The 21,089-nt window shown below is 45.2% G+C and overlaps 1 protein-coding gene across 14 annotated transcripts in view; it reads left to right on the top strand.

Moving 5' to 3' along the window:
- The first annotated feature begins 7,727 nt into the window (after positions 1–7,727).
- Positions 7,728–21,089, top strand: part of MAP7D2 (MAP7 domain containing 2) — a 101,861-nt gene continuing 88,499 nt past the window's right edge. For 6 of the 14 annotated variants that reach the window (XM_073901987.1, XM_073901988.1, XM_073901991.1 and 3 more), the window contains exon 1: positions 7,728–7,918. In XM_073901987.1, coding sequence (XP_073758088.1) covers positions 7,792–7,918 — 127 coding nt within the window. In that variant the 5' untranslated portion in view covers positions 7,728–7,791. The remainder of the gene's footprint in view (positions 7,919–21,089) is intronic. The other 8 variants (XM_073901989.1, XM_073901993.1, XM_025857810.2 and 5 more) reach the window with 2 other exon arrangements.

Raw genomic sequence — 21,089 nt, forward strand, 5'->3', positions numbered from 1 at the left:
TTACAACTTCACAGTAAAAACTTAAGGAATTAGTGATGGTATTAATGAATGTGACTTTTTGTTGAATGTTGACATTTGGAAGATCTTCATAGCTGAATCAACCAGTATTTTCTAAATGATGAGTGGATTTTAATGTAATAGGATGGAAAGGTCACTGATTCAGTGTTAGATTCCACATTGCAGCTAACCTTGAAGAAATTACCATTAGTCAAGATTGGGTGTAGTATCAAAACACAGTTACCTGAAGGGGCTATAAGAATGTTTTTCCCTTTTCCAACTACATGCCTCTGAGGCCAGATTTTCTTAATTGCTTTAACCAAAAGAACGTATGACAACACATTAAATACAAAAGCAGATCTGAGACTCTACTATTAAGCCAAACTGTGAAAAGAGATTTGCAAAAATGTGAAAATGCCACTCTTAATATTATTTGGGGGGGGGGTTTGTTACTTTTCATTAGAAGTATGTTATTTTTATTTATTTTTTAAAGATTTTATTTGACAGACAGCGAGAGAGGGAACACAAGCAGAGGGAGTGGGAGAGGGAGAAGCAGGCTTCCCACTGAGCAGGGAGCCCGATGCGGGGCTTGATCCCAGGACCTTGGGATCATGACCTGAGCCGAAGGCAGTCGCTTAACCAACTGAGCCACCCAGGTGCCCCAGAAGTATGTTATTTTATATTAAAGCATCAGGTTTAGTGAATTAATACTATTTTCAATTTCTAATACATCAATATTCATGGATATAACTCACAAGTGAACTTGTCCTTTCAAAGAAAACTGTGTGTTGCCAATATTACATTTGCACTATCAAGTAAAAATTTAAGGTTTTGGGGGGGTGGGGGGATGGGTTAGCCTGGTGATGGGTATTAAGGAGGGCATGTTCTGCATGGAGCACTGGGTGTTATACGCAAGCAATGGATCATGGAATGCTGCATCAAAAACTAATGATGTGATTAACACATTTTAAGTTTTGGAAAATTTGGGGTGCCTGGCTGGCTCAGTCGGTAGAGCATGCCACTCGATCTTGGGGTCATGAGTTCAAGCCTCAGGTTGGGTTACTTTTTTAAAAAGTTTTGGAAAACAACATCCACCACTATTAGCAGATAGAAAAGTTCTTTGGGAGTCTCCATTTTAGGTGTAAGGGTAGGGGTTGGCAAACTTCTCTAAAGGACCAGATAGTATTTTAGGTTTTGTAGGCCGTGTGGTCTCTATAACAACTACTCAGTTCTGCCATTGTATCATAAAAACGGCTATAGCAACACACAGAGTGTGTCTATATTCCAATAAAATGTGAACAGAAATAGGTGGCAGGCTACATTTCATTCATGCATGGGCTATAGCTTGCCAACCTCTGTTGGTAAGGGTCTCAGACAAAAAATGTGAGAACTGCACTAGACTAACAACTAGATGGTATAAGAGATTTTTTTTGTTGTTAAAGGTTTTTATTTATTTGACAGAGAGGGAGAGAGGGAACACAAGCAGGGGGCGTGGGAGAGGGAGAAGCAGGCTTCCCGCCGAGCAGGGAGCCCGATGCGGGGCTCGATCCCAGGACTCTGGGATGATGACCTGAGCCAAAGGCAGACGCTTAACGACTGAGCCACCCAGGTACCCCTAGATGGTATAATAGATTTGAAGATAACCATTCAAATATAACTAGATTTTTAGGAAGATAATCTAATGGAAAAAGCCCAGCACACTAATACTTTTAACATAATGGCTTAAATAGAAAGTCTTTGTATTCATAGATGATATGACATAATATAAAAAATGCCAATTCTGGGGCGCCTGGGTGGCTTGCTTAAGTGGCTGCCTTTGGCTCAGGTCATGATCCCAGGGTCCTGGGATGGAGCCCCACATCGGGCTCCCTGCTCAGCAGGGAGCCTGCTTCTCCCTCTCCCTCTGCCACTCCCCCTGCTTGTGATCTTTGCCTCTCTCAAATAAATAAAATCTTTTTTTTTTAAAAATGGCCCAAAGGCAAGGGAAGCAAGGGCAAAAATGAACTATTGGGACTTCATCAAGATAAAAAGCTTTTGCACAGCAAAGGAAACAAGTCAAAACCAAAAGACAACTGACAGAATGGGAGAAGGTATTTGCAAATGACATATCAGATAAAGGGCTAGTATCCAAAATCTATAAAGAACTTTCAACACCCAAAGAGCAAATAATCCAATCAAGAAATGGGCAGAAGACATGAACAGACATTTCTGCAAAGAAGACATCCAAATGGCCAACAGACACATGAAGAAGTGCTCGACATCACTCGGCATCAGGGAAATCCAAATCAAAACCTCGATGAGATACCACCTCACACCAGTCAGAATGGCTAAAATGAACAAGTCAGGAAACAACAGGTGTTGGCGAGGATACGGAGAAAGGGGAACCCTCCCACACTGTTGGTGGGAATGCAAGCTGGTGCAGCCACTCTGGAAAACAGTATGGAGTTTCCTCAAAAAGTTGAAAATAGAGCTGCCGTACGACCCAGCAATTGCACTACTGGGTATTTACCCCGAAGATACAAATGTAGTGATCCGAAGGGGCACGTGCACCCCAATGTTTATAGCAGCAATGTCCACAATAGCCAAACTATGGAAAGAGCCTAGATGTCCATCAACAGATGGGTAAAGAAGATGTGGTATATATATACAATGGAATATTATGCAGCCATCAAAAGTGAAATCTTGCCATTTGCAATGACGTGGATGGAACTAGAGGGTATTATGCTAAACGAAATAAGTCGATGAGAGAAAGACAAGTATATGATTTCACTGATATGAGGAATTTGAGAAACAAGACAGAAATCATAGGGGGAGGGAGGGAAAAAAGACGAAATCAGAGAGGGAGACAAACCATAAGAGACTCAATCTCAGGAAACAAACTGAGGGTTGCGGAAGTGGAGGGGGGTGGGAGGGATGGGGTGGCTGGGTGATAGACACTAGGGAGGGTATGTGTTGTGGTGAGCACTGTGAACCGTGTAAGACTGTTGAATCACAGACCTGTACCCCTGAAACAATACATTACATGTTAATTAAAAATTTTTCTTTGGAAAAAAAATGCCAATTCTCCCCAAAGTAATCTATGATTTCTTTCTTTTTAAGATCTTTATTGGAGAGAGAAAACAAGCATGAGCGGGGGGCAGAGGCAGAGGAAGAAGCAGACTCCCCGCCGAACAAGGAGCCCGACACGTGGCTCAATCCCAGGACCCTGAGATCATGACCTGAGCAGAAGTCAGGCACTTAACCAATTGAGTCACCCAACTGCCGCTCTGATTTCAACATAATTCCGATTAAGATTCCATCATGATGGGGGGTGTGTTGTAGAAAAACGGATTCTTGGGGCTCCTGGGTGGCTCAGTCGTTGGGCGCCTGCCTTCAGCTCAGGTCATGATCCCGGGGTCCTGGGGTCGAGCCCCGCATCGGGCTCCCTGCTCGGTGGGAAGCCTGCTTCTCCCTCTCCCACTCCCCCTGCTTGTGTTCCCTCTCTCACTGTCTCTGTCTCTGTCAAATAAATAAATAAAATCTTAAAAAAAAAACGGTTTCTAAAATAAGTTCATATGGAAGTTGTGAATTTCTAAGAATTCTAAAAATGGGAAAGAGGACCTCTTGGTCAAATAACAAGTCACCCCATAGTGACAAATAGATGCAGTAACAAAAACAACAGAGCTCAGAACCAAGTCCGTGTATATATGATAATTTGATATATGATAAAAGTGGTTTTGAAATACGGGGAAAAGGGGCGCCTGGGTGGCTCAGTTGGTTGGGCGGCTGCCTTCGGCTCAGGTCATGATCTTGGAGTCCCGGGATCGAGTCCCACATCGGGCTCCCTGCTTCAGCAGGGAGTCTGCTTCTCCCTCTGACCCTCCCCCCTCTCGTGCTCTCTATCTCTCATCCTCTCTCTCTCGAATGAATAAATAAAATCTTTAAAAAAATTAAAAAAAATACGGGGAAAAGGATAGATTATTTAATGGATGGTGCTGAGAAGCTACTACACTTTACAGAGAGAAGTAAATAAAGATCCCTATCACGCCATAGACTGAAAGTAAATTGCTTTAGAGTAGAGGTATAGATGATCTCGGGGCCAGGGAAATATAAAACAATACCTCTTTGATCTTTGTTACTTCCTTCTAACTATGTGAGGACTGCAGTTTGAATTTATCCCTTTCCCCCTTGACTCCCATCTCCACTGGGATTGAAGGGCTGCAATAAACATCCCACAATTTGGCCTTTTATAACTGCGTTTAAAAAAATACCTCAAAGTACAAACCATAAGGTGAAAAGTTGATTAATTTTTTTTAACGATGGGAAAGACAAGGATCAAGAATTATGGATGGATGCTAAATCTTAGGAGGAAGTTTTGGTTTTTTTTAAGATTTTATTTATTTGACAGAGACACAGCGAGAGAGGGAACACAAGCAGGGGGAGTGGGAGAGGGAGAAGCGGGCCTCCCGCGGAGCAGGGAGCCCGACGCAGGGCTCGATCCCAGGACCCCGGGATCATGACCTGAGCCAAAGGCGGTAGTTTTGACAAGGACTAGGATATTTGCATGGCTTTACAGTGCCTCTCCACAGATTGCGTATTAGTACCTCTACAGTGGTTAAAGTGGCAGCCAATTAGGTAAAATTATTGTATCCATGTTATATTTACTGAGGTTGACAACTAGTATGGTTGTATAAGAGAATATTCTTATTAGGCAATAGACTTTGAAGTAATAAGGGGTAAAGGACCATACATATGTATGCAATTTACTCTCAAAACCAGTTGAGGATAAAAAGATAAATCACATGATAAATGGGGTAAAATGTTAACAATAGGTGAATCCGAGTTAAGAGTATATGAGTGTTCTTTGTAAACTGACAACATTTTTGTAAGTTTGACGTTATTTTCATATAAGAAGCTTTATAAATGGATGGATTTGGGCATAAAAATTAAGGAATTTTGCTAATCTTAGAAAAGGTTGGGGCGCCTGGGTGGCTCAGCCTTCTGAGTTGATTAAGTGGCTGCCTTCGGCTCAGGTCATGATCCCAGGGTCCTGGGATTGAGCCCTGCGTCGGGCTCCCTGCTCAGCGGGAAGCCTGCTTCTCCCTCTCCCTCTGCTTGTGCTCTCTCTCTCTCTCAAAATGAATAAATAAAATCTTTAAAAAAATAAAAGGTTAATCGACTAGCGTGAATTTGCAACATTTAAACCTACAAGGAATTATCTAGAATACAAGAAACTCCTGGAAATTGGGAGGCTGGATGGCTCAGTTGGTTAAGCAACTGCCTTTGGCTCTGGTCATGATCCCGGGGTCCTGGGATGGAGTCCCACATCGGGCTCCCCCTACTCTGCGGGGAGCCTGCTTTCCCCTCTCCCTCTGCCTGCCACTCCCTCTGCTTGTGCTCGCTCACTCTCTCTCTCTCTCTGTCAAATAAATAAAATCTTTAAAAAAAACTCCTGGAAATCAACAGGAAAAAGACAAGTAGACTAATAAAAAGATGGGCAAGGATTGAGTAGGCAATTTAAGAAGAATAAACCAAGGGGCACTTGGGTGGCTCAGTCAGTTAAGCTGCCTACTCTGGATTTCGGCTCAAGTCATGATCTCAGGGTCCTGCGATCGAGCCCCACATCAGGCTCATCCTCCCCCGGGAGTCAGCTTGAGGACTCTCCCTCTCCGTTTGCCCCTCCCCCCGCTCGTGCTCTCTCTCTCTCTCTCTCTCTCTCTCTCTCTCTAGAATAAATAAATCTTAAAAAAAAAGAGAGTAAACCAGAATGAATGACTGATCTATTTCTGATTTGTATACAGCTGCAGTGAATAGATGTTGACGATTCCAAGCAAGGAAAAACAGTGATAGCTATTGTGCAATATCATTTATATAAATTAAAACCATGCATATCTTCACGACACTATATATTTGGAAAATGGAGCTACAAAAATAAAATAGGTGCCTATGACTGGAGGAATGGAAGTGGAATAGAAAGTAAAAATAGGGAAAAAATAGAATAAAAGTAGGATGGGGTGCTATTCTGGCATGTCAGCAAGACAAGAGCTCAAGAGTTGGATGAATTATGAACTACTACCCAAAGTCTGTAAGAAAAAACGAGGGTGGGGGGAGTGAAGATGGCTCCCATGCCGTAATTAACTTGGCTCAATCTTACTTGGGTTAGAAGCTGTTTTCTTTATAGCCAAGGGACCAGCTCCCACTTGCCCGCTTTCTTGCTCATTTGTGTCTAAAGTCCCCTTCTGGCTTTCTCACCACGGTCACGCCCTATTCCCGGTGCACCTTTGGGAGTGCCACCAACACGTTCATCATGTTTTTCTGCCACAAAGGGACTCTCCAAGCTTTTCACTACTAATTCAGATGCCGGTTCCTGAGGGTTTGAGTTTGGTGGGTTTTTAAAAATTCGTATACTTTACATACTATAAAGTTCACCCATTTAAAATGTACAATTCAATGGCTTTTAGTATACTTATGGAGCCAAACGTCACATAATCAAATTCTAGAATGTTTTTTTATCATCCCCAGTAGAAATCTTGTACTCTTATTCAGCTTAATTCCGTTTTTTAATCAGGCATTTATCTCTCCCCCAGGGGTGGGAGTTAAAACCTCAGAGGGCTGGTCACTGTCCAACAGAGAAATGTGCAGCCTGGGGCCCCACTCAGCTCAGTTATCACTTGGCAGGCTATATACCTGGGTAAACACCTGGAAGCTTGAACTGGTGCTATGCAAAGATATCTTTTTCAGTATGTATGTTTTTGAAAAAATGATAGGGGGAAAAGGATGTCCAGGAGAACCCCATCATCACCACTACACACACACCCTTCCCTGACCTCTACTCCTGAGGCTACTACACGTTTAACAGTTTCTTGTGTGTCGTCCTCGCAGAGATTTCTCGACTGGGCATTATTTTCTCCCCCGGAAAAAAGGAACCATAGAGTAGCTGTCGGTGGAATCTGCCAGGGAGTGAGGGCATGGTTGGAAGGCGGCAGGTTGGAGGGCGTAGGTCCCTACGACTACATGCCCCCGCCCTGCCGTCAGGGTTGACCAGCGAGCTTACTGTAGTCCTGTCCTGGGTCGCCGCACGTCTTGGCTGGGCTGAGGGAAAACCTAGCACAGGCCGCCCATCCAGCTTGAGAACTGGAACCTAATGCGCTTGGCGGGAGGGTCCGTCGGGCATCCGCACCAGTGGCACCTGCCTGAGGCCCTAGCCAGGAACTGTTTCCAGAGCAGCAGTACTGAGTATGTATGTGTGAAGACGCCTAGTGGGTGTGAACGTATGCATGCTGTGTGAGGACGTGTGTCCACGGTGTGTGAGAACACGTGCATGCTGGGTGAGCACGTGTGCACGTGGTATGTGTGCACTGTGTTCACAACTCTGTGAGGATGCGCGCATAATGTCAGAAACTGCATCTTATGTGTACAACGGTTTGAGTATGCGCACACTGCGGGGAGGTGCGTTTACACTGGTGTGTACACACTACGTGTAAGCAGTGTCTGAGGAACCATGTACACGCCGTGTATGCTTGCGCGCTGTGTGAGGACCAGTGTGCACATCGAAAGTGCGCGGGTTTGTGCGCGTTCTGTGAGAACTAGTGCTAACGCTGCACGTACCCGCCGCGTGCATGCGCCCTGTGAGGGCCGGTGTGCCCCCCGCATGTGCACGCGGTGCGCGTGCGCGGCGTGAGAACCGGTGCGCACTTCGCACGTGCACGCCCTGTGCGCACGCTGTGGGAGGAGGACGCGTGCGCGTGCGGGTGCGCGCCGGTCCGGTGCGGCGCGGCGGCTCCGGCAGTGCGCCTGTGCGGCCCGCGCGCCCCGATGGAACGCGGCGGCGGCTGCGGGGCTGGAAGCGGGACTGAGGGGGCTGCGCGGGGACCCCCGCTCCCCGGGAAGATGGCCGAGTCAGGCGCGGTGCGGACCTCCCCGCCCAACCATCGACCTTCAGGTAGAGCCCCCGGGGTGCGGCGGGCGCGTGGGGGCTTCGGGTCCCCCCGGGGGGCGGGGCGGACCCACCGTGGGCCGCGCAGGGCAGCGGCTCTGGAGCGCGCGGGGCGGGGACGCAGCGCGGTGCTGGGCCAAATGCCCTTCTGCCGGCCCGCGGTCGACTGGGCGCGGTATCCAGGGTGTTGACGCTCGCGGTGCCGGTGGCAGGGGCCCCTCTCAGGTGGCCTGAGTGGGTGCAGTTGGGGGTGGCTTAGGGTGGGTGGCAAGTATGTTTGGTGTGGGGAATCTGGGCCCACGCTGGGTGCCCCAGGGATCCCGGGGGACCGGCTCCCTCTCAGGGAGCAGCCGGCGTGGGGGGCACTGGGGAAAGCTGAGTGGGCTCCGGGGGGTCGCCGGGGCCTGCGCGCTCGCCTACTCTGCGTCTTGGGAAATGCGCGCGAGCGGCAGCTGCAGCCGGCCCTGAAGGGGGCCCGGCTTCATGCTTCGCGGCATCCCGGGGGGCAGATCCGGCACATCACCTATTGACAGGGACGGAGTGCCGCCTGGGCGGCCGGGCGCGAGCCCCTGGCCGGCTTCCCCCGCCAACCCGCAGGCGCTCCCACAGGCCTCGGGTGTGTTGCCTAGGGGTCTGGCGGGGCCGCAGGCCCGCTCGAGTGGCAGCGCGACCACTGCGTCTCCCAGCCCGCGAGGCTGCAACTGCTAGGAGCTATGGAGGGCTGGTGCCCCAATGGGCTGCCCAAAAATGAGCGAAGCAGGGGGAGATTTTGAGGACATATGGCAGAATTTTAGATAAGCAGGTCTCATGTCTTCGACGTTCTGTAAAGTGGTTGCAGGTAGTGCGGGGGAGCAAGCAGCGAGGAAACTGATTTCCTGCTGTTTTTCCTGGCAACATTTTTTTAAGTTAATGTGACGTATTTTTAAAACATTTTTTACTGTAGTATAACGTGCATACCACAAAAGCGCACAGATCTTAAGTATATGATTCGAAGGATTATCACACAGTGAAGATACGAGTATTTTATATGAGGTGAACCAAGGAAGAGAAAGAAATCAAGGGAAATGTTCTTTAGTCACTTAAAACATGCTTTTCGTGGTGGGTGGGAGGTATTTTCTGATTGGGCCTTCATTTGCATCGTTCATAGGAGGAGATGGCTTAAGTCTTTACCAATTTGCGTTTTGCATCATGCATTTTTTCTTTAAATTTTTTATTATGTTAATCACCATACATTACATCATTGGTTTTTTTCATCATGTATTTTAAAGGCAGAATTTAACAAATACCACAGGTTAGTGATATAAATACTATAAATATGTATACTTCTATTTTCATTCTTTTGCTTAATTTGAGAAACTCAGATGTGTCTGCTAGGGAAGAACACAGAACCCACCAACCCACCGAGCCGTCAGAATCAGCTTTGGGGGAGGGAAACCTAGCAGAAGAAAATATTGGAAAGGTTGTTGAAGTTTGCAGTTTTATTTGGGAGTTTAAATAATAGGTTATTTCCACGTTTTAAGGACAGGGAGGGGATTTTTGGTTGGGCTTGCAATTTATCTGTGGAATTTAAATTTCTTTGAAGGAACTTAAGAAGGGGGCATTCTTATTAAACCCTAGTAGGAAACTTTATTGTAGAGCCATTTAATGCATTCTCTACTTATATTAAGATTAGCTTAAAGCTGTTTTCCTTTATTTGAAACTGGAACCATAGAAACGCTTGGTGAAGGTTTAAAATATTACATTTACATGCGTTACAGTTGGTGTGGAAAAATCGGGAGTGTTCAATTTAGGGGTCTGGTAGTACCATGGTTTGTTCTTTTGAGGGCTAGTGAGGCCAGATACTTAGAAAAATAATATCCTCAGTAAAATCTGAATTATTGAGGTTTTATTGAGGTTTTATTATTGAGGAATTATTGAGGTTTTATTATAGTCCATTCTGGATGCTGATTTTTCTTGGTTGCCCAGAGGCCTTATTTGGGATCCATTCGTAATGAGATTCAACCTGCACATCTGGGGGATGTGAGTTGGTGAGTGGTTTTCCTAGGAACTGTTGTAGGAGGTGACTAGGGAATACCTCAGGTGGTTTCCTTTAACAACAGGTTCTTCCAATATTGAAATCCTGTGCACGTTCCCATTACCCACCAGTGGTCCTTTTTTTCTTTCCTTTTATTTACCCCCAGGATGGAAATTAGCAAATTTACTGTTCTTTCTAGTGCTTTGTTGTATGCATCATTTAACTAATGACGAGCAAACCCTTGTTGCTTGGATCTGCTTAAATACCTTTAGCCAGCAGATAGAATCACCGGATGTCAGCTGTCAGACTGCCTCAGTGTCACACAGATCCTGTGCTCTCCTCAGCCTGAAATGCCCCCTTCTTCCCTTTTCCTTTTCCAGGGTTCACTTCCTCTAGGCTCCTCTCAGTCAGAATTAAGGAACTTCTTACTGTCTGTGCCTGAGGCACCTTCAGCAAAACACTCTTATTTTGCCTGTTACATTAACCATCCAGCCTCTTATATGGACTGACTTATAAAACAAGGATTTGCAGGGTTGATTTGAGCAGGAAGAGATGGGGATTTCTGGGGTTGTTGGTGTACAGTCTGGTGGGCCTTGTTGGGAGGATTTAACAGGATATAACTCGGAATGCACTCAGCTCCCAGGATGCTGCTGCTGATGATACTGCCTGGTTTGGGGGGACTTTTGGTGTGCTGCATTGGCTCTGGCAGCAGTCCAAGGATTTGAAAACTTTCCCAGGAAGTGGCTGTGGTTGGGGGTAGCTGCTTTTGGGGGACTGTGGCCTGGAAGAGATTGCCCACTGCCCATCTCACATCTCAGGTGACCTCCTTCAAATGTGGAGTTGGCATCTGGGGCTCTGGGGTAGGCTAAGCTTCGGAATCCCCCTCATCCACCTCTGAGGTCTGTCTGAATGTAGGCCTTTATCTGCTTTTCTATCAGGAAGTATTTTTGCTATCTTTTTGACTAGGAAGTTTTCCTCTTTTTAAAAGCCATGTGATTAGCAGAGTTCAGGTTGTGGCTTAAGCAAAAGGAAGACAGGTATGAGTGAGCTACACAGCGTCAAATAATCATACAAAATTCCCGTGATCCTTGGGAATAGTAGGGTGTTTCTCCAGGGTACGCAGCTCCTGGCTGGCACTGGGTTCATTCACTATCTGAAAATACCTGCTTTTCCTCCTGATGCCAAATAGGCTGGCATCTGTTAGCCCCAAACAACCCTATGGAATGCTTCTTGCTCCTTTGTCATCTCCACCCTCTTCATTTTTACTCTCTTTACTGTGTAGTAATAACTTTAGTGAGACATTTTTTATATACAATACATTTCACCCTTTTAAATTGCACAATTCAATGATTTTCAGTATTTTCACAGAGTTGTACAGCCATCACCACAACCAGTTTTAGAACATTTTCATCACTCCCAGAGAAACCCCATACCCATTAGCAGTCATTCCCCATTCCCCCTCGCCACCCTCCCCCCAGGTGCAGGCAGCCACCCATCTACTCTGTAGAGACCTCTGGGGTTCTGCCGGGTGGTCTTCAGCCTTTGGTGCAGACACATGTTGTTCTTGCCCGGCAGTCCATGGGTGGGTCTCCTTGTATCAGAGGTTTAGAAACCATCATTCTGCAGTCTCCATCTTTCAGGTGCAATACTTGTTTCACCACAAAGCCTTGCCTTGCCACCTTCCGTGCCTTCTGGTGCTCAGCGCCTGCAAGGCAGCAGACCCTGAATGTAATCTCTCTCCCAGACAGCCTGCAGTTACACACTGCACATGTGTTCATTTTAGCTCCTCAAATGGTAACAGCTGCCAATTGTTGAGCACTTATGTGCCAAGCATCATTATGCACTTGTCATACATTATTTTACTTTATTCCTTACAACCACTCTTTATACTGTTTTTTTTTGTTTTTATCCTCATTTTAGAGATGTTTCAATTCTCTATTGCAGTGTAGCAAACCATAACTTACTCTTTCTCACGATTCTGGGGGTTCGTTGGGCTCAGTTGATTGGTTTTTCTGTTCCATGTGGTGTCAGCTGGAGTCGCAGTCAGCTGGGAGCTCACTTGGGTTTGTAATGTCCAACATGGCCTGTCATGGGCCAGGTATCTAATCACAGGGAGTCAGTCCTGGACTTCTTACAGCATAGCAGCTGTTCTTCAAGAGTGAGGAAGCAGAAGTTGCCAGTTCTCTTAATGCCTGGGCTTGGAAGTCCCAGAATGTCACTTTTCCTGCATTCAGTGGCTAAAGCAAGTCACGAGGCCCGCCCAGATTCAAGGGGAGGGAGCTAGATTCTACCTCCTGATGTGAGGAGTGGCAAGCACCTACGGGTAGAGGAGGAATCTCCTTTTTTGGAGATTCTCTACTGCAACAGGTATGTTGAATTTAAAAGAGGTTAAATAATTTGCTCAAGGTCATATAGTAAGTGGCAAGCCAGTGTGTTTGACTCCAGAGTTAAGTATTTTTAACCTTCATGCCACATGTGCCTTCCTAGATAGATTATAAAAACTCCTCTCACACACCAAGTGAGCTCCCGGCTTACTGCGACTCCAGCTGACACAACTGTACCCCTGTCAAGATCTAGCTCAGTACTCTAGGTCCACATTTTATAAGGATTTTGTGTGCCTTTTCCTTAGTATACGGTTTTTCTCCCCAAAGGTATTGAGGACCCACGTTTCTTAGAATAACAGTAAAAATTTTATAAATTGAAATGCTTCGAGGAAGAAAATTTCCATTTAACAGGATTTCTGGTTTGCCAGGAATTAACTTCCTGCTCTCTCTGTGCCAGCCTTTCTTGTTGGTCTCTGGAAGATCTCCTTAGTACACTTTTATGTCTTAGGACACCGTTGGGTATGACTAAGGATTGCAGTTCTTGGGTTATCACTCCAGAAGGCCCATGGAAGATTCTCTTATACTGTAGGCCAGTGTGTCTCAAACTAATTCTGGTGACCAGTTTGGTTTTTGTTTCTTGTTTCTAATTTCTAATCTGTTGTTGACCAGTATCTTGGCAAAATAGAATAAAAAAGACTTACTAGAAAAATAAAATGTAAAGGACAGGGAAAATATAACTCCTGATTTTTAAATATTAGATAGTAGATTCTAGGGCATCAGTGGATATTAGATTGTCTGTCAAATTGCTATAAATGTTTCTAAATGCATGCTCTCAATTTATGTCCTTATTGTGAGTGATAACGAACAGTAAGGAGACTGGCACCCATTGATGGGCCACACTCTGAGTAGCTCTGCCCTGGGCTAACATTTCCCAAAGGGTGTGGTACACAAGAGGGTTTTAGGTTACATATGGACAGATTTATCTTTTCAATTTTAGGTGAATAGTTGTGGGATTTTTAAATTGTATTATAAAAATACAACATCAAACTGTAATTTCATGAATATTTTCAGAATGAGTAGAAAATGAAAAGAACTCAGTTTAAAGAAAAAATAATAATAGTATAGGTTGGTGCTGGATAATACACATAGAATGCTAGCCATATATATAATCCTAAATTTTCTAGCAGCTACATTTGAAAAAGTAAAAAAGAAAAAGGTGAAGTCATTATAATACAATTTATTCAGGAATGATCAGGGTGGCTCAGTCGGTTAAGTGTCTGCCTTTGGCTCAGGTCATGATCCCAGGGTCCTGGGATTGAGCCCTGCACCAGGCTCCCTGCTCGGCGGGAAGCCTGCTTCTCCCTCTCCCACTCCGCCTGCTTGTGTTCCCTCTCTCGCTGTCTCTCTCTGTCAAATAAATAAAATCTTTTTAAAAATTTATTTAACCCAGTATATCCAAATGCTATCATTTCATCATGTAATTAATATAAAGAATTATTAATAAGAGATGTCACAATGTATTCTTTGCACTAAGTCTTCCAAAACCAGTATCTATTTTATGCTTTTAGCATGTCTCCATTTGGGCTGGTCACATTTCAAGTGCTCAGGAGCCAACTGTGACTAGTGGCTATCATATTAGACAGGACTCACTGATCTAGACCATTTCTATCATGGCAGAAAGTTCTTTTGCTGTAGGAATGACACCATGGTCACATAGGGCAGAATGGTTTTGAGTGCTGTCGAGAGTGGTATGAATGTGTGCTGTGGTATTCAGTCCAACGTGGGTAGGCATAATGGAAATGGAAAGATGCTTTGATAAAATGGTCTCCCCTACAATAAGGCAAAACAGATTTAATCCCCAGGCGCTTGAAGGAAGAAGCAGCATTTGCTTTCTCCAGCATGGCCAAGTGGTAAGGTCCTCACACAAAATGTCTTGGTGACACACGCTGTGGAAAGAGGGTAAGCTTGACTTTGTGGTAATTGTTAAGCTGTTATCAGTGGAAAGCATGGTATAATACTGATAGAAAGATGGGAGGAGACAGCAGTATTAACCAGCTCAGGATCTCCCAAGTTTAGTGTCAGGGTCCTGTGGGGAATCCTCTGGGTTAGGATGGGCTCTGTTAGGTCAGGTCTCGTCATTTCCCCCCAGAGTTGGTACTGTGTCTTCCTAGTACCTGTTTACAGAAGCTACTTGCTCATTATGATCAGCAGGTTCCTATTGGTTGACAGGACAAACTCTGGGGACCACATTACTGGGCAGTTCCAGTGAATTCACAGGCTGGTCCCACCCCCATGTCCTGGGTTTGATTATGTGAGAGAGCTGGCACTGGCTAGAAAGGGACTTAGTTGGGGAGGGCCGGTTAGCCAGCACTCACTTTCAGGGCCTGCAGGACAAGTCCCTGCCCAGACCAAGTTGTCTTCCTCCTGAGCCATTGCTCTTTCTCTCTCTTTGACACCTAAGTCTTAGAAATTAACTACTGGTTGGAGAGTCTGGGTGGCTCAGTCAGTTAAGTGGCCTACTCTGGATTTCGGCTCGGGTCATGATCTCAGGGTCCTGGGGTCCAGCCCCGAATCAGGCTCCCTGCTCAGTGGGAAGTCTGCTTGAGGAGTCTCTCTCTCCCTCTGCCCCTTCCCCCACTTTCATTCTCATTCTCTATCCCTCTCCCTCTCTAATAAATAAATAAGTCTTAAAAAAAAAAAAAAGAATTAACTATTGGCTTAGCAATTCCACCAGTGTGGAACCTGGGTTAGTGTGATAGGTATCTTGGCTTAACTTCCTTCTTAGCTCTATTTTTTAAATTTTTTAAATTTTTATTTTTTTTAAAGATTTCTTTATTCATTTGAGATACAGAGAGAGAGCATGAACGGGGGAGAGGGAGAGGGAGAAGCAGAAGCAGGCTCCCTGCTGAGCCAGGAGCCGGTCGTGGGGCTCGATCCCAGGACCCTGGGATCATGACCCAAGCCGAAGGCAGACACTTGACCATCTGAGCCACCTAGGTGCCCCTTAGCTCTATTTTTTTTAAAGATTTTATTTATTTGAGAGAGAGAGAGAGAGAGAGCATGGGGGGGCAGAGGGAGAAGCAGACTCCCCACTGAGCCCGGTGTGGGGCTCGATCCTAGGACCCTGGGATCATGACCTAAGCCGAAGGCAGATGCTTAACTGACTGAGCCACCCAGGCACCCCTTAGCTCTATTTTTCTATTTATTTCTGTTCTATTTTATATAAGCAGAAGGAGGGCATAAATGAATGCCTGAAATTAATAAATACAGAGCAGGAAATGCCCCTGTAGCTTTAGTGTTTTACCTACCAGGCACCTAAAGCCCTTAATTAAACAGTGCTTTGTGTCCTTGTTTCAAAACACCACCTTAATATGTCCTCTTAACTTGAAATAACTATCTGAATTGTAAACTGGACAAAATGGGGGATTCTACTGAGCTTATTTTTTAACCACCCCCCCCCCCCCCCCCGCAAGATTCCTTTCCCCTTCCCTGAGCACCTGGGTGTGCTCTCCACTTACCAGAGAAGGAACCGTCCTTGTGCATGGGAGTGGTGTTGCCTCTTAGGAGTTTTTGTTCTTTTCTACCTTAATTGTGTGTGTTGGGTTCTCTGGAGCACTCGTCAAGGGTGACAGTTGGTGGTGAAATACTATGATAGCCTTCAGTGGAAGCTTTCCTTTCACTTGGATAACTTTTCCCCCAGTGGAGATGTATGTTATGAACAAAATTTAAGTGATCATTTTCATTAGCTAGGTAACCAATATTATTTAAGCTGTTTTAGTTACATCTTCAGACTATAAGCTCTCTTTTAGAGATTCTAATTGTAGTTTTCTTACTGCAAAACGTGTTTCTGCTTCCCTTTTTTCCCCTCCTCACCCACCTAAATTTCCACTTAACTTGATTTTGTTTTTGTCAGTCATAAATTATTTCTAAAAAATAATTGCTTCTTATTAATGGTCCATTAGTTTCAACATATCCCTTATCTTCTGGGATGAGATTAGCTCTTTTTATAGTAGAACGGTCAAGAAAGCAGAATGTGGACCGTTTCACTCTACCCTGTTAGCTTTAATTTCTCTTAGTTGTCTTTTACTTTCTCTCAGTTTTGACTAAGGGACCCCAGAAGACTTTGGGCCTTTCTATTAAGGAGTACTGAATGTCCTTTGTGGTACATAATTTCATCTTTATTAGTTAAAAACTAAAAGGATCCTTGGGACTCCTGGGTGGCTCAGTGGGTTAGGCGTCTGCCTTCGGCTCGGGTCATGATCCCAGGGTCCAGGGACCAAGCCCCACATTGGGCTCCCCCTGCTTGTGTGCTCACTCTCTCTGATAAATGAATAAAATCTTTAAAAAAATAACTTAAAAAAATTAAAAGGATTCTTGCCACTTTGGTATGTAAAGAAGATTTCAGAGTGAAATCTTTTAAAGATTTATTTACTTAGAGAGAGCTGGGGGGAGAGGGGCAGAGGGGGAGGGAGAGAGAGCCCGACGCAAGGCTTAGTCTCACGACCACAAGATTACAACCCAAGCCAAAACCAAGAGTCAGGGGCTTAACCACTTGTGCCACCCAGACGCCTCTAGAGTGAATGCCTCTTATAATCAGGCCAGTTCAAGCAGGAGATACCACATGCAAGGATCCGGGCTGCCCAATAGAACTTTCCGTGAGGATGCAGATGTTCTATGTTCCACATGGTAGCCACCAGCCACCGTGTGGCTATGGAGCACTGAAGAACTGAGTTTTTTATTTTATTTTATTTTATTTTATTTTATTTTATTTTTAAAGATTTATTTATTTGACAGAGAGAGACACAGCGAGAGAGGGGACACAAGCGGGGAGTGGGAGAGGGAGAAGCAGGCTCCCCACTGAGCAGGGAGCCCGACACGGGACTCGATTCCAGGACCCTGGGATCATGACCTGAGCCGAAGGCAGACACTAACCGACTGAGCCACCTAGGCGCCCCAAGAACTGAGTTTTTAATTGTATTTGATTTTAGATAATTTAAATTAAAATAGCCACATGTGGTAGTGGCTCCTGAATTGGACTGTGCAGTTAACTAAATGTTGACTAACCTTGCCAGATGAGGATCTGAAATGAATAAGTTTCAGGCCTTAAACAAGTTACTTCAAACTCATCTATTCAGCCACTCTCACATGTGCACAGGCCATCAAGTACAGAACCCAGAAGTTACCTCCTGTGGTTCATATCAGATCTGTAGGGCCATGATGGAATCTAGTACCCAAGACTTATTTCTGGCTCCTGGTGGCCCTGGGGTGCCCATGGTCAGCCAACTCCTTTCTGTCCCTGCCTCATTTTTGGCTCTACAAATTGGCTGGAGGATAAATTGGATTGACTTACAAGGCATTACCAAATTATTAGATGAAACCATGAGCTGTACAGGGTTTGGGTGGCCTGTGGGGAGAACTTTTCTGGTGAAAGACTGGCAGGGACTGAGACCATAGGCCTAGGCCAGAGAACCCTATGGTGGAAGGTGAGGTTGGTGAGGGCATCTGGGGGCATTGGGCAGCACAGCTGAATGAGTCATGTTCCCTCTTCTCTAGGACGTACTCACCTAAGTAGATAAGCCTCAGCTCTCTTGTTCCAGCTTGTTCCTTACAAACTGTGGCCACAGGTGTTGGCCCATGAGAAGAACTCAGTTGCTTGTCTGTAAGATGGTACACTAGGAAATCTGACTGGTGCTTTTCAACTCTTGAGATACTGTGATCCTCCACTGCCAGCTCAGGAGGCAAGGGAAAGGGTGGGTTTTTCTTCACCCTTTTGTTACGGGGATCACAGCCAAGTAGTCTTGGAGCCAACAGACTTACCAACTTTCCCCTTAACCTCCCCCATTACGACCAAGCAGGGACTTCTGCTTTCTCCTTTATCTCTTATGACCCCATCCCTCTTGCCTGGGTTAGACCTGTCATCTGGGGCCTGACCATTATTACAAGAGCCTTAGAGGTTTCTGTCCCTCCATCCACGTCACCCTCCTGTCACGGATCCATCTTATCACTCGCTTACCTAACCACCTCTGACATTTGCCTAGCATGAGTGTAGTCTAAACTGCTGATAGGGCAGGTGTGTTGAAATGGGGCTCCCACTTGCCCTTCCAGCCCCCTCTCTCTGGCCAGTGACCCCTTGAAGCTTGTAGCATCCCACACACTCTGCACCCGCTTACACCTCACTGCTCGTGGGCATGCTCTTCCCTGTGCCCAGAATTCCCTTCCTCTCTGTATCTGCCATGTTCGTCCTTTAGTACTAGTCTCACATCTCACCTCTTCCCTAAAGCCTTCCCCGACCATACACTTTTGGTGGATTTTTCTTTTCTCCCCCATTTCCATTATGGTGTTGATAATGTTAATGTAGGTAAATCAGATCATGTGCAAATAAACTTGGGGTTGGCATTTGGAAACTAAAGTACACAGATCTTAAGGATATAGTGTGATGAATGTGTATTTATACACCTATATAAACAACACCCAGATCAAAAACCAACATTTCCAGCACCTAGAAAGCTTCCTCATGCCCCCTCCTAGACAGTGGCCCCCAAAGGGAACCATTGTTCTCACCTCTTTTTTTAAAGATTTATTTGTTTGAGAGAGAGAGAACATGTGTGTGGTGGGGAGGAGCAGAGGGAGAGAGAAACTCAAGCGGACTCGGTGCTGAGCACGCAGTGCTACGCAGGGCTTGATCTCACCACCCAGGAGGTCATGACCTGAGCCGAAATCATGAGTATCACGAGTCGGACGCTTAACCGACAGAGCCACTCAGGTGCCCCCCCACCTCTTTTCACTGTGTTTAGTTTTGCTTGTTTTTGAACTTCATTAAAATGGATTCATATAGCATGCCCATTTTTATTATGGCATAATATACATAATCTAAAACTATTTTAGCAGTTTTTTAAGTTCAGTGGCATTAAGGACATTCACATTGTTGTGCATCCATCACTGCCATCCATCTCCAGAACTTTTTCATCGAGTATATACATTTGTTTTTTAAAGATTTTATTCATTCGAGAGAGAGTGAGAGAACACCAGCAGGGGGAGGGGCAGAGGGAGAAGTAGGCTCCCCACTGAGAAGGAACCCAATGCGGGGCTCTATCCCAGGACCCTGGGACCATGACCCAAACTAAAGGCAGATGCTCACCAACTGAGCCACCCAGGCATCCCAAGTATATACTTTTTTCTGTCTGGTTTTTTTCACTCAGTATTATGTCTGTAAGATTCACCCATGTTGTATATATCAGTAGTTCACTTATTTTTATTTCTGAACAGTATTACATTGTGTGACTATTACTATAGTTTGTTTCATCCATTCTTTTGCTAATGGACACATGGGTTATTTCCAGCTTCTTATTCTTTTGACTAAAACTGCTATGAACATGCTTGTACACATCTCTTGGTGCCCATACAAATGCATCTCTATTGCTTATATGCCTCGAAGTGGAATTGCTGGGTCATAAGGTAGGCACATGTTCAGCTTTAGCAGATAGTGCCAAACTGTTTTCCAAACAGTTGGAAGCAGTTTCCTATTGTGGTTATAAGAAATTACTGCAAATTTAATGGCTTGTAGCAACATGAATTTATTATCTTATAATTCTGGAAGTCAGAAGTCCTAAAATACGTGTCAGTAGAACCTTTCTGGAGGCTGCAAGGCGAGAACCCATTTCCTTGACTTCTCCATCCAGCTTCTAGAGGCTGCCTGCATTCTTTGGCTCATGACTCCTTCCTCTGTTGTCAAGGCCGGCAGCATAGCAGTATCTTCCAGTATCTCTCTCTCCAACTTCTGGTTCCATTGTCATATCTCCTCTCTCACCCTCACTCTCCTGCCTCCCCTGTGATTGCATTGGGCCCACTTGGGAAATCCTGGATAATCTTCCCATCTCAACAACTTTAACTTAGTCACATCTGCAAAAGCCTTTTTGTCACAAAAGGTAACATTTTCACAGATTCCAGGGATTAGGACATGGACATCTCAGCAGGGATGAAGGGGAGGACATTATTCTACCTACCACCTGGCTGTACCATTTTGCATTCCCATCAGGAAAGCATCAGAGTTTCAGTTCCTCCACATCTTTGTCAGCAGTTGGTATTGTCAGTCTTTTTAATTTTAGCCATTCTGATGGGAATGTGGGGGTACATCTGCAGCTACCACCTCCAGACAGTATGTCTTCCTTTGCTCTGATACAGCTTTATTGCAACTTACCAGTATTAGAAATATTTGTTTACATGCTTTTGTCTTGGCCAAACCATATATCCTTCATGGAGCAGGTTGTAGCTGGTTCAGTAAATGCTCCTTGGATGGTAAGTAATGACTGAGGGCATTTTTTAATGGAGGAGTGAGCAGAGCTAAAAATGTAAATGAAAGCATGTGCTTACAGTCCCATCTCTGGCTTGAAGTAGGGTTTCTCCCAAATAAAAAGTAGGACCAGACCAAAGAACCTGGTTTCTAGCTTTTGCATGCTGTTGTCTTTCCCAAGATAGTTAATCTGTAAGTGAGTAATGCTGTAGAAGGAGATGTGGGCCTCAACTCCTGAGGGCGTTGGTTGGAAATGACTTCACCTTATATGTAAATGAAAGGGGAATACAGTTCCAGCAGGCAGTCTTCTGGGGAGTCTGATCTTGGACCTTAGCAGTGTCTGAAGTTTTCCTTTTTCCTGGATTCTGCTCCAGTATAGCAACACACTTCAGCCTCTGGCTTGCAGAAGGAAGGACTGGAAGGTGAGTGGGGTTTCTTGATCTCAAGGAATGTAGTGTGTGTAGACTTAAAACCACCTTGAAGACTTGAGGCTGGAATTTCTGAGGTGAAGGTGAAGCCAGAGTAGAAAAGAATTTCTTATGCCCCTGG

The sequence above is a fragment of the Callorhinus ursinus genome, unplaced genomic scaffold (genome assembly GCF_003265705.2).
Source record: "Callorhinus ursinus isolate GAN/ISIS: 27379988/994484 unplaced genomic scaffold, GSC_fseal_2.0 scaffold16, whole genome shotgun sequence".
NCBI lineage: Eukaryota > Metazoa > Chordata > Mammalia > Carnivora > Otariidae > Callorhinus > Callorhinus ursinus.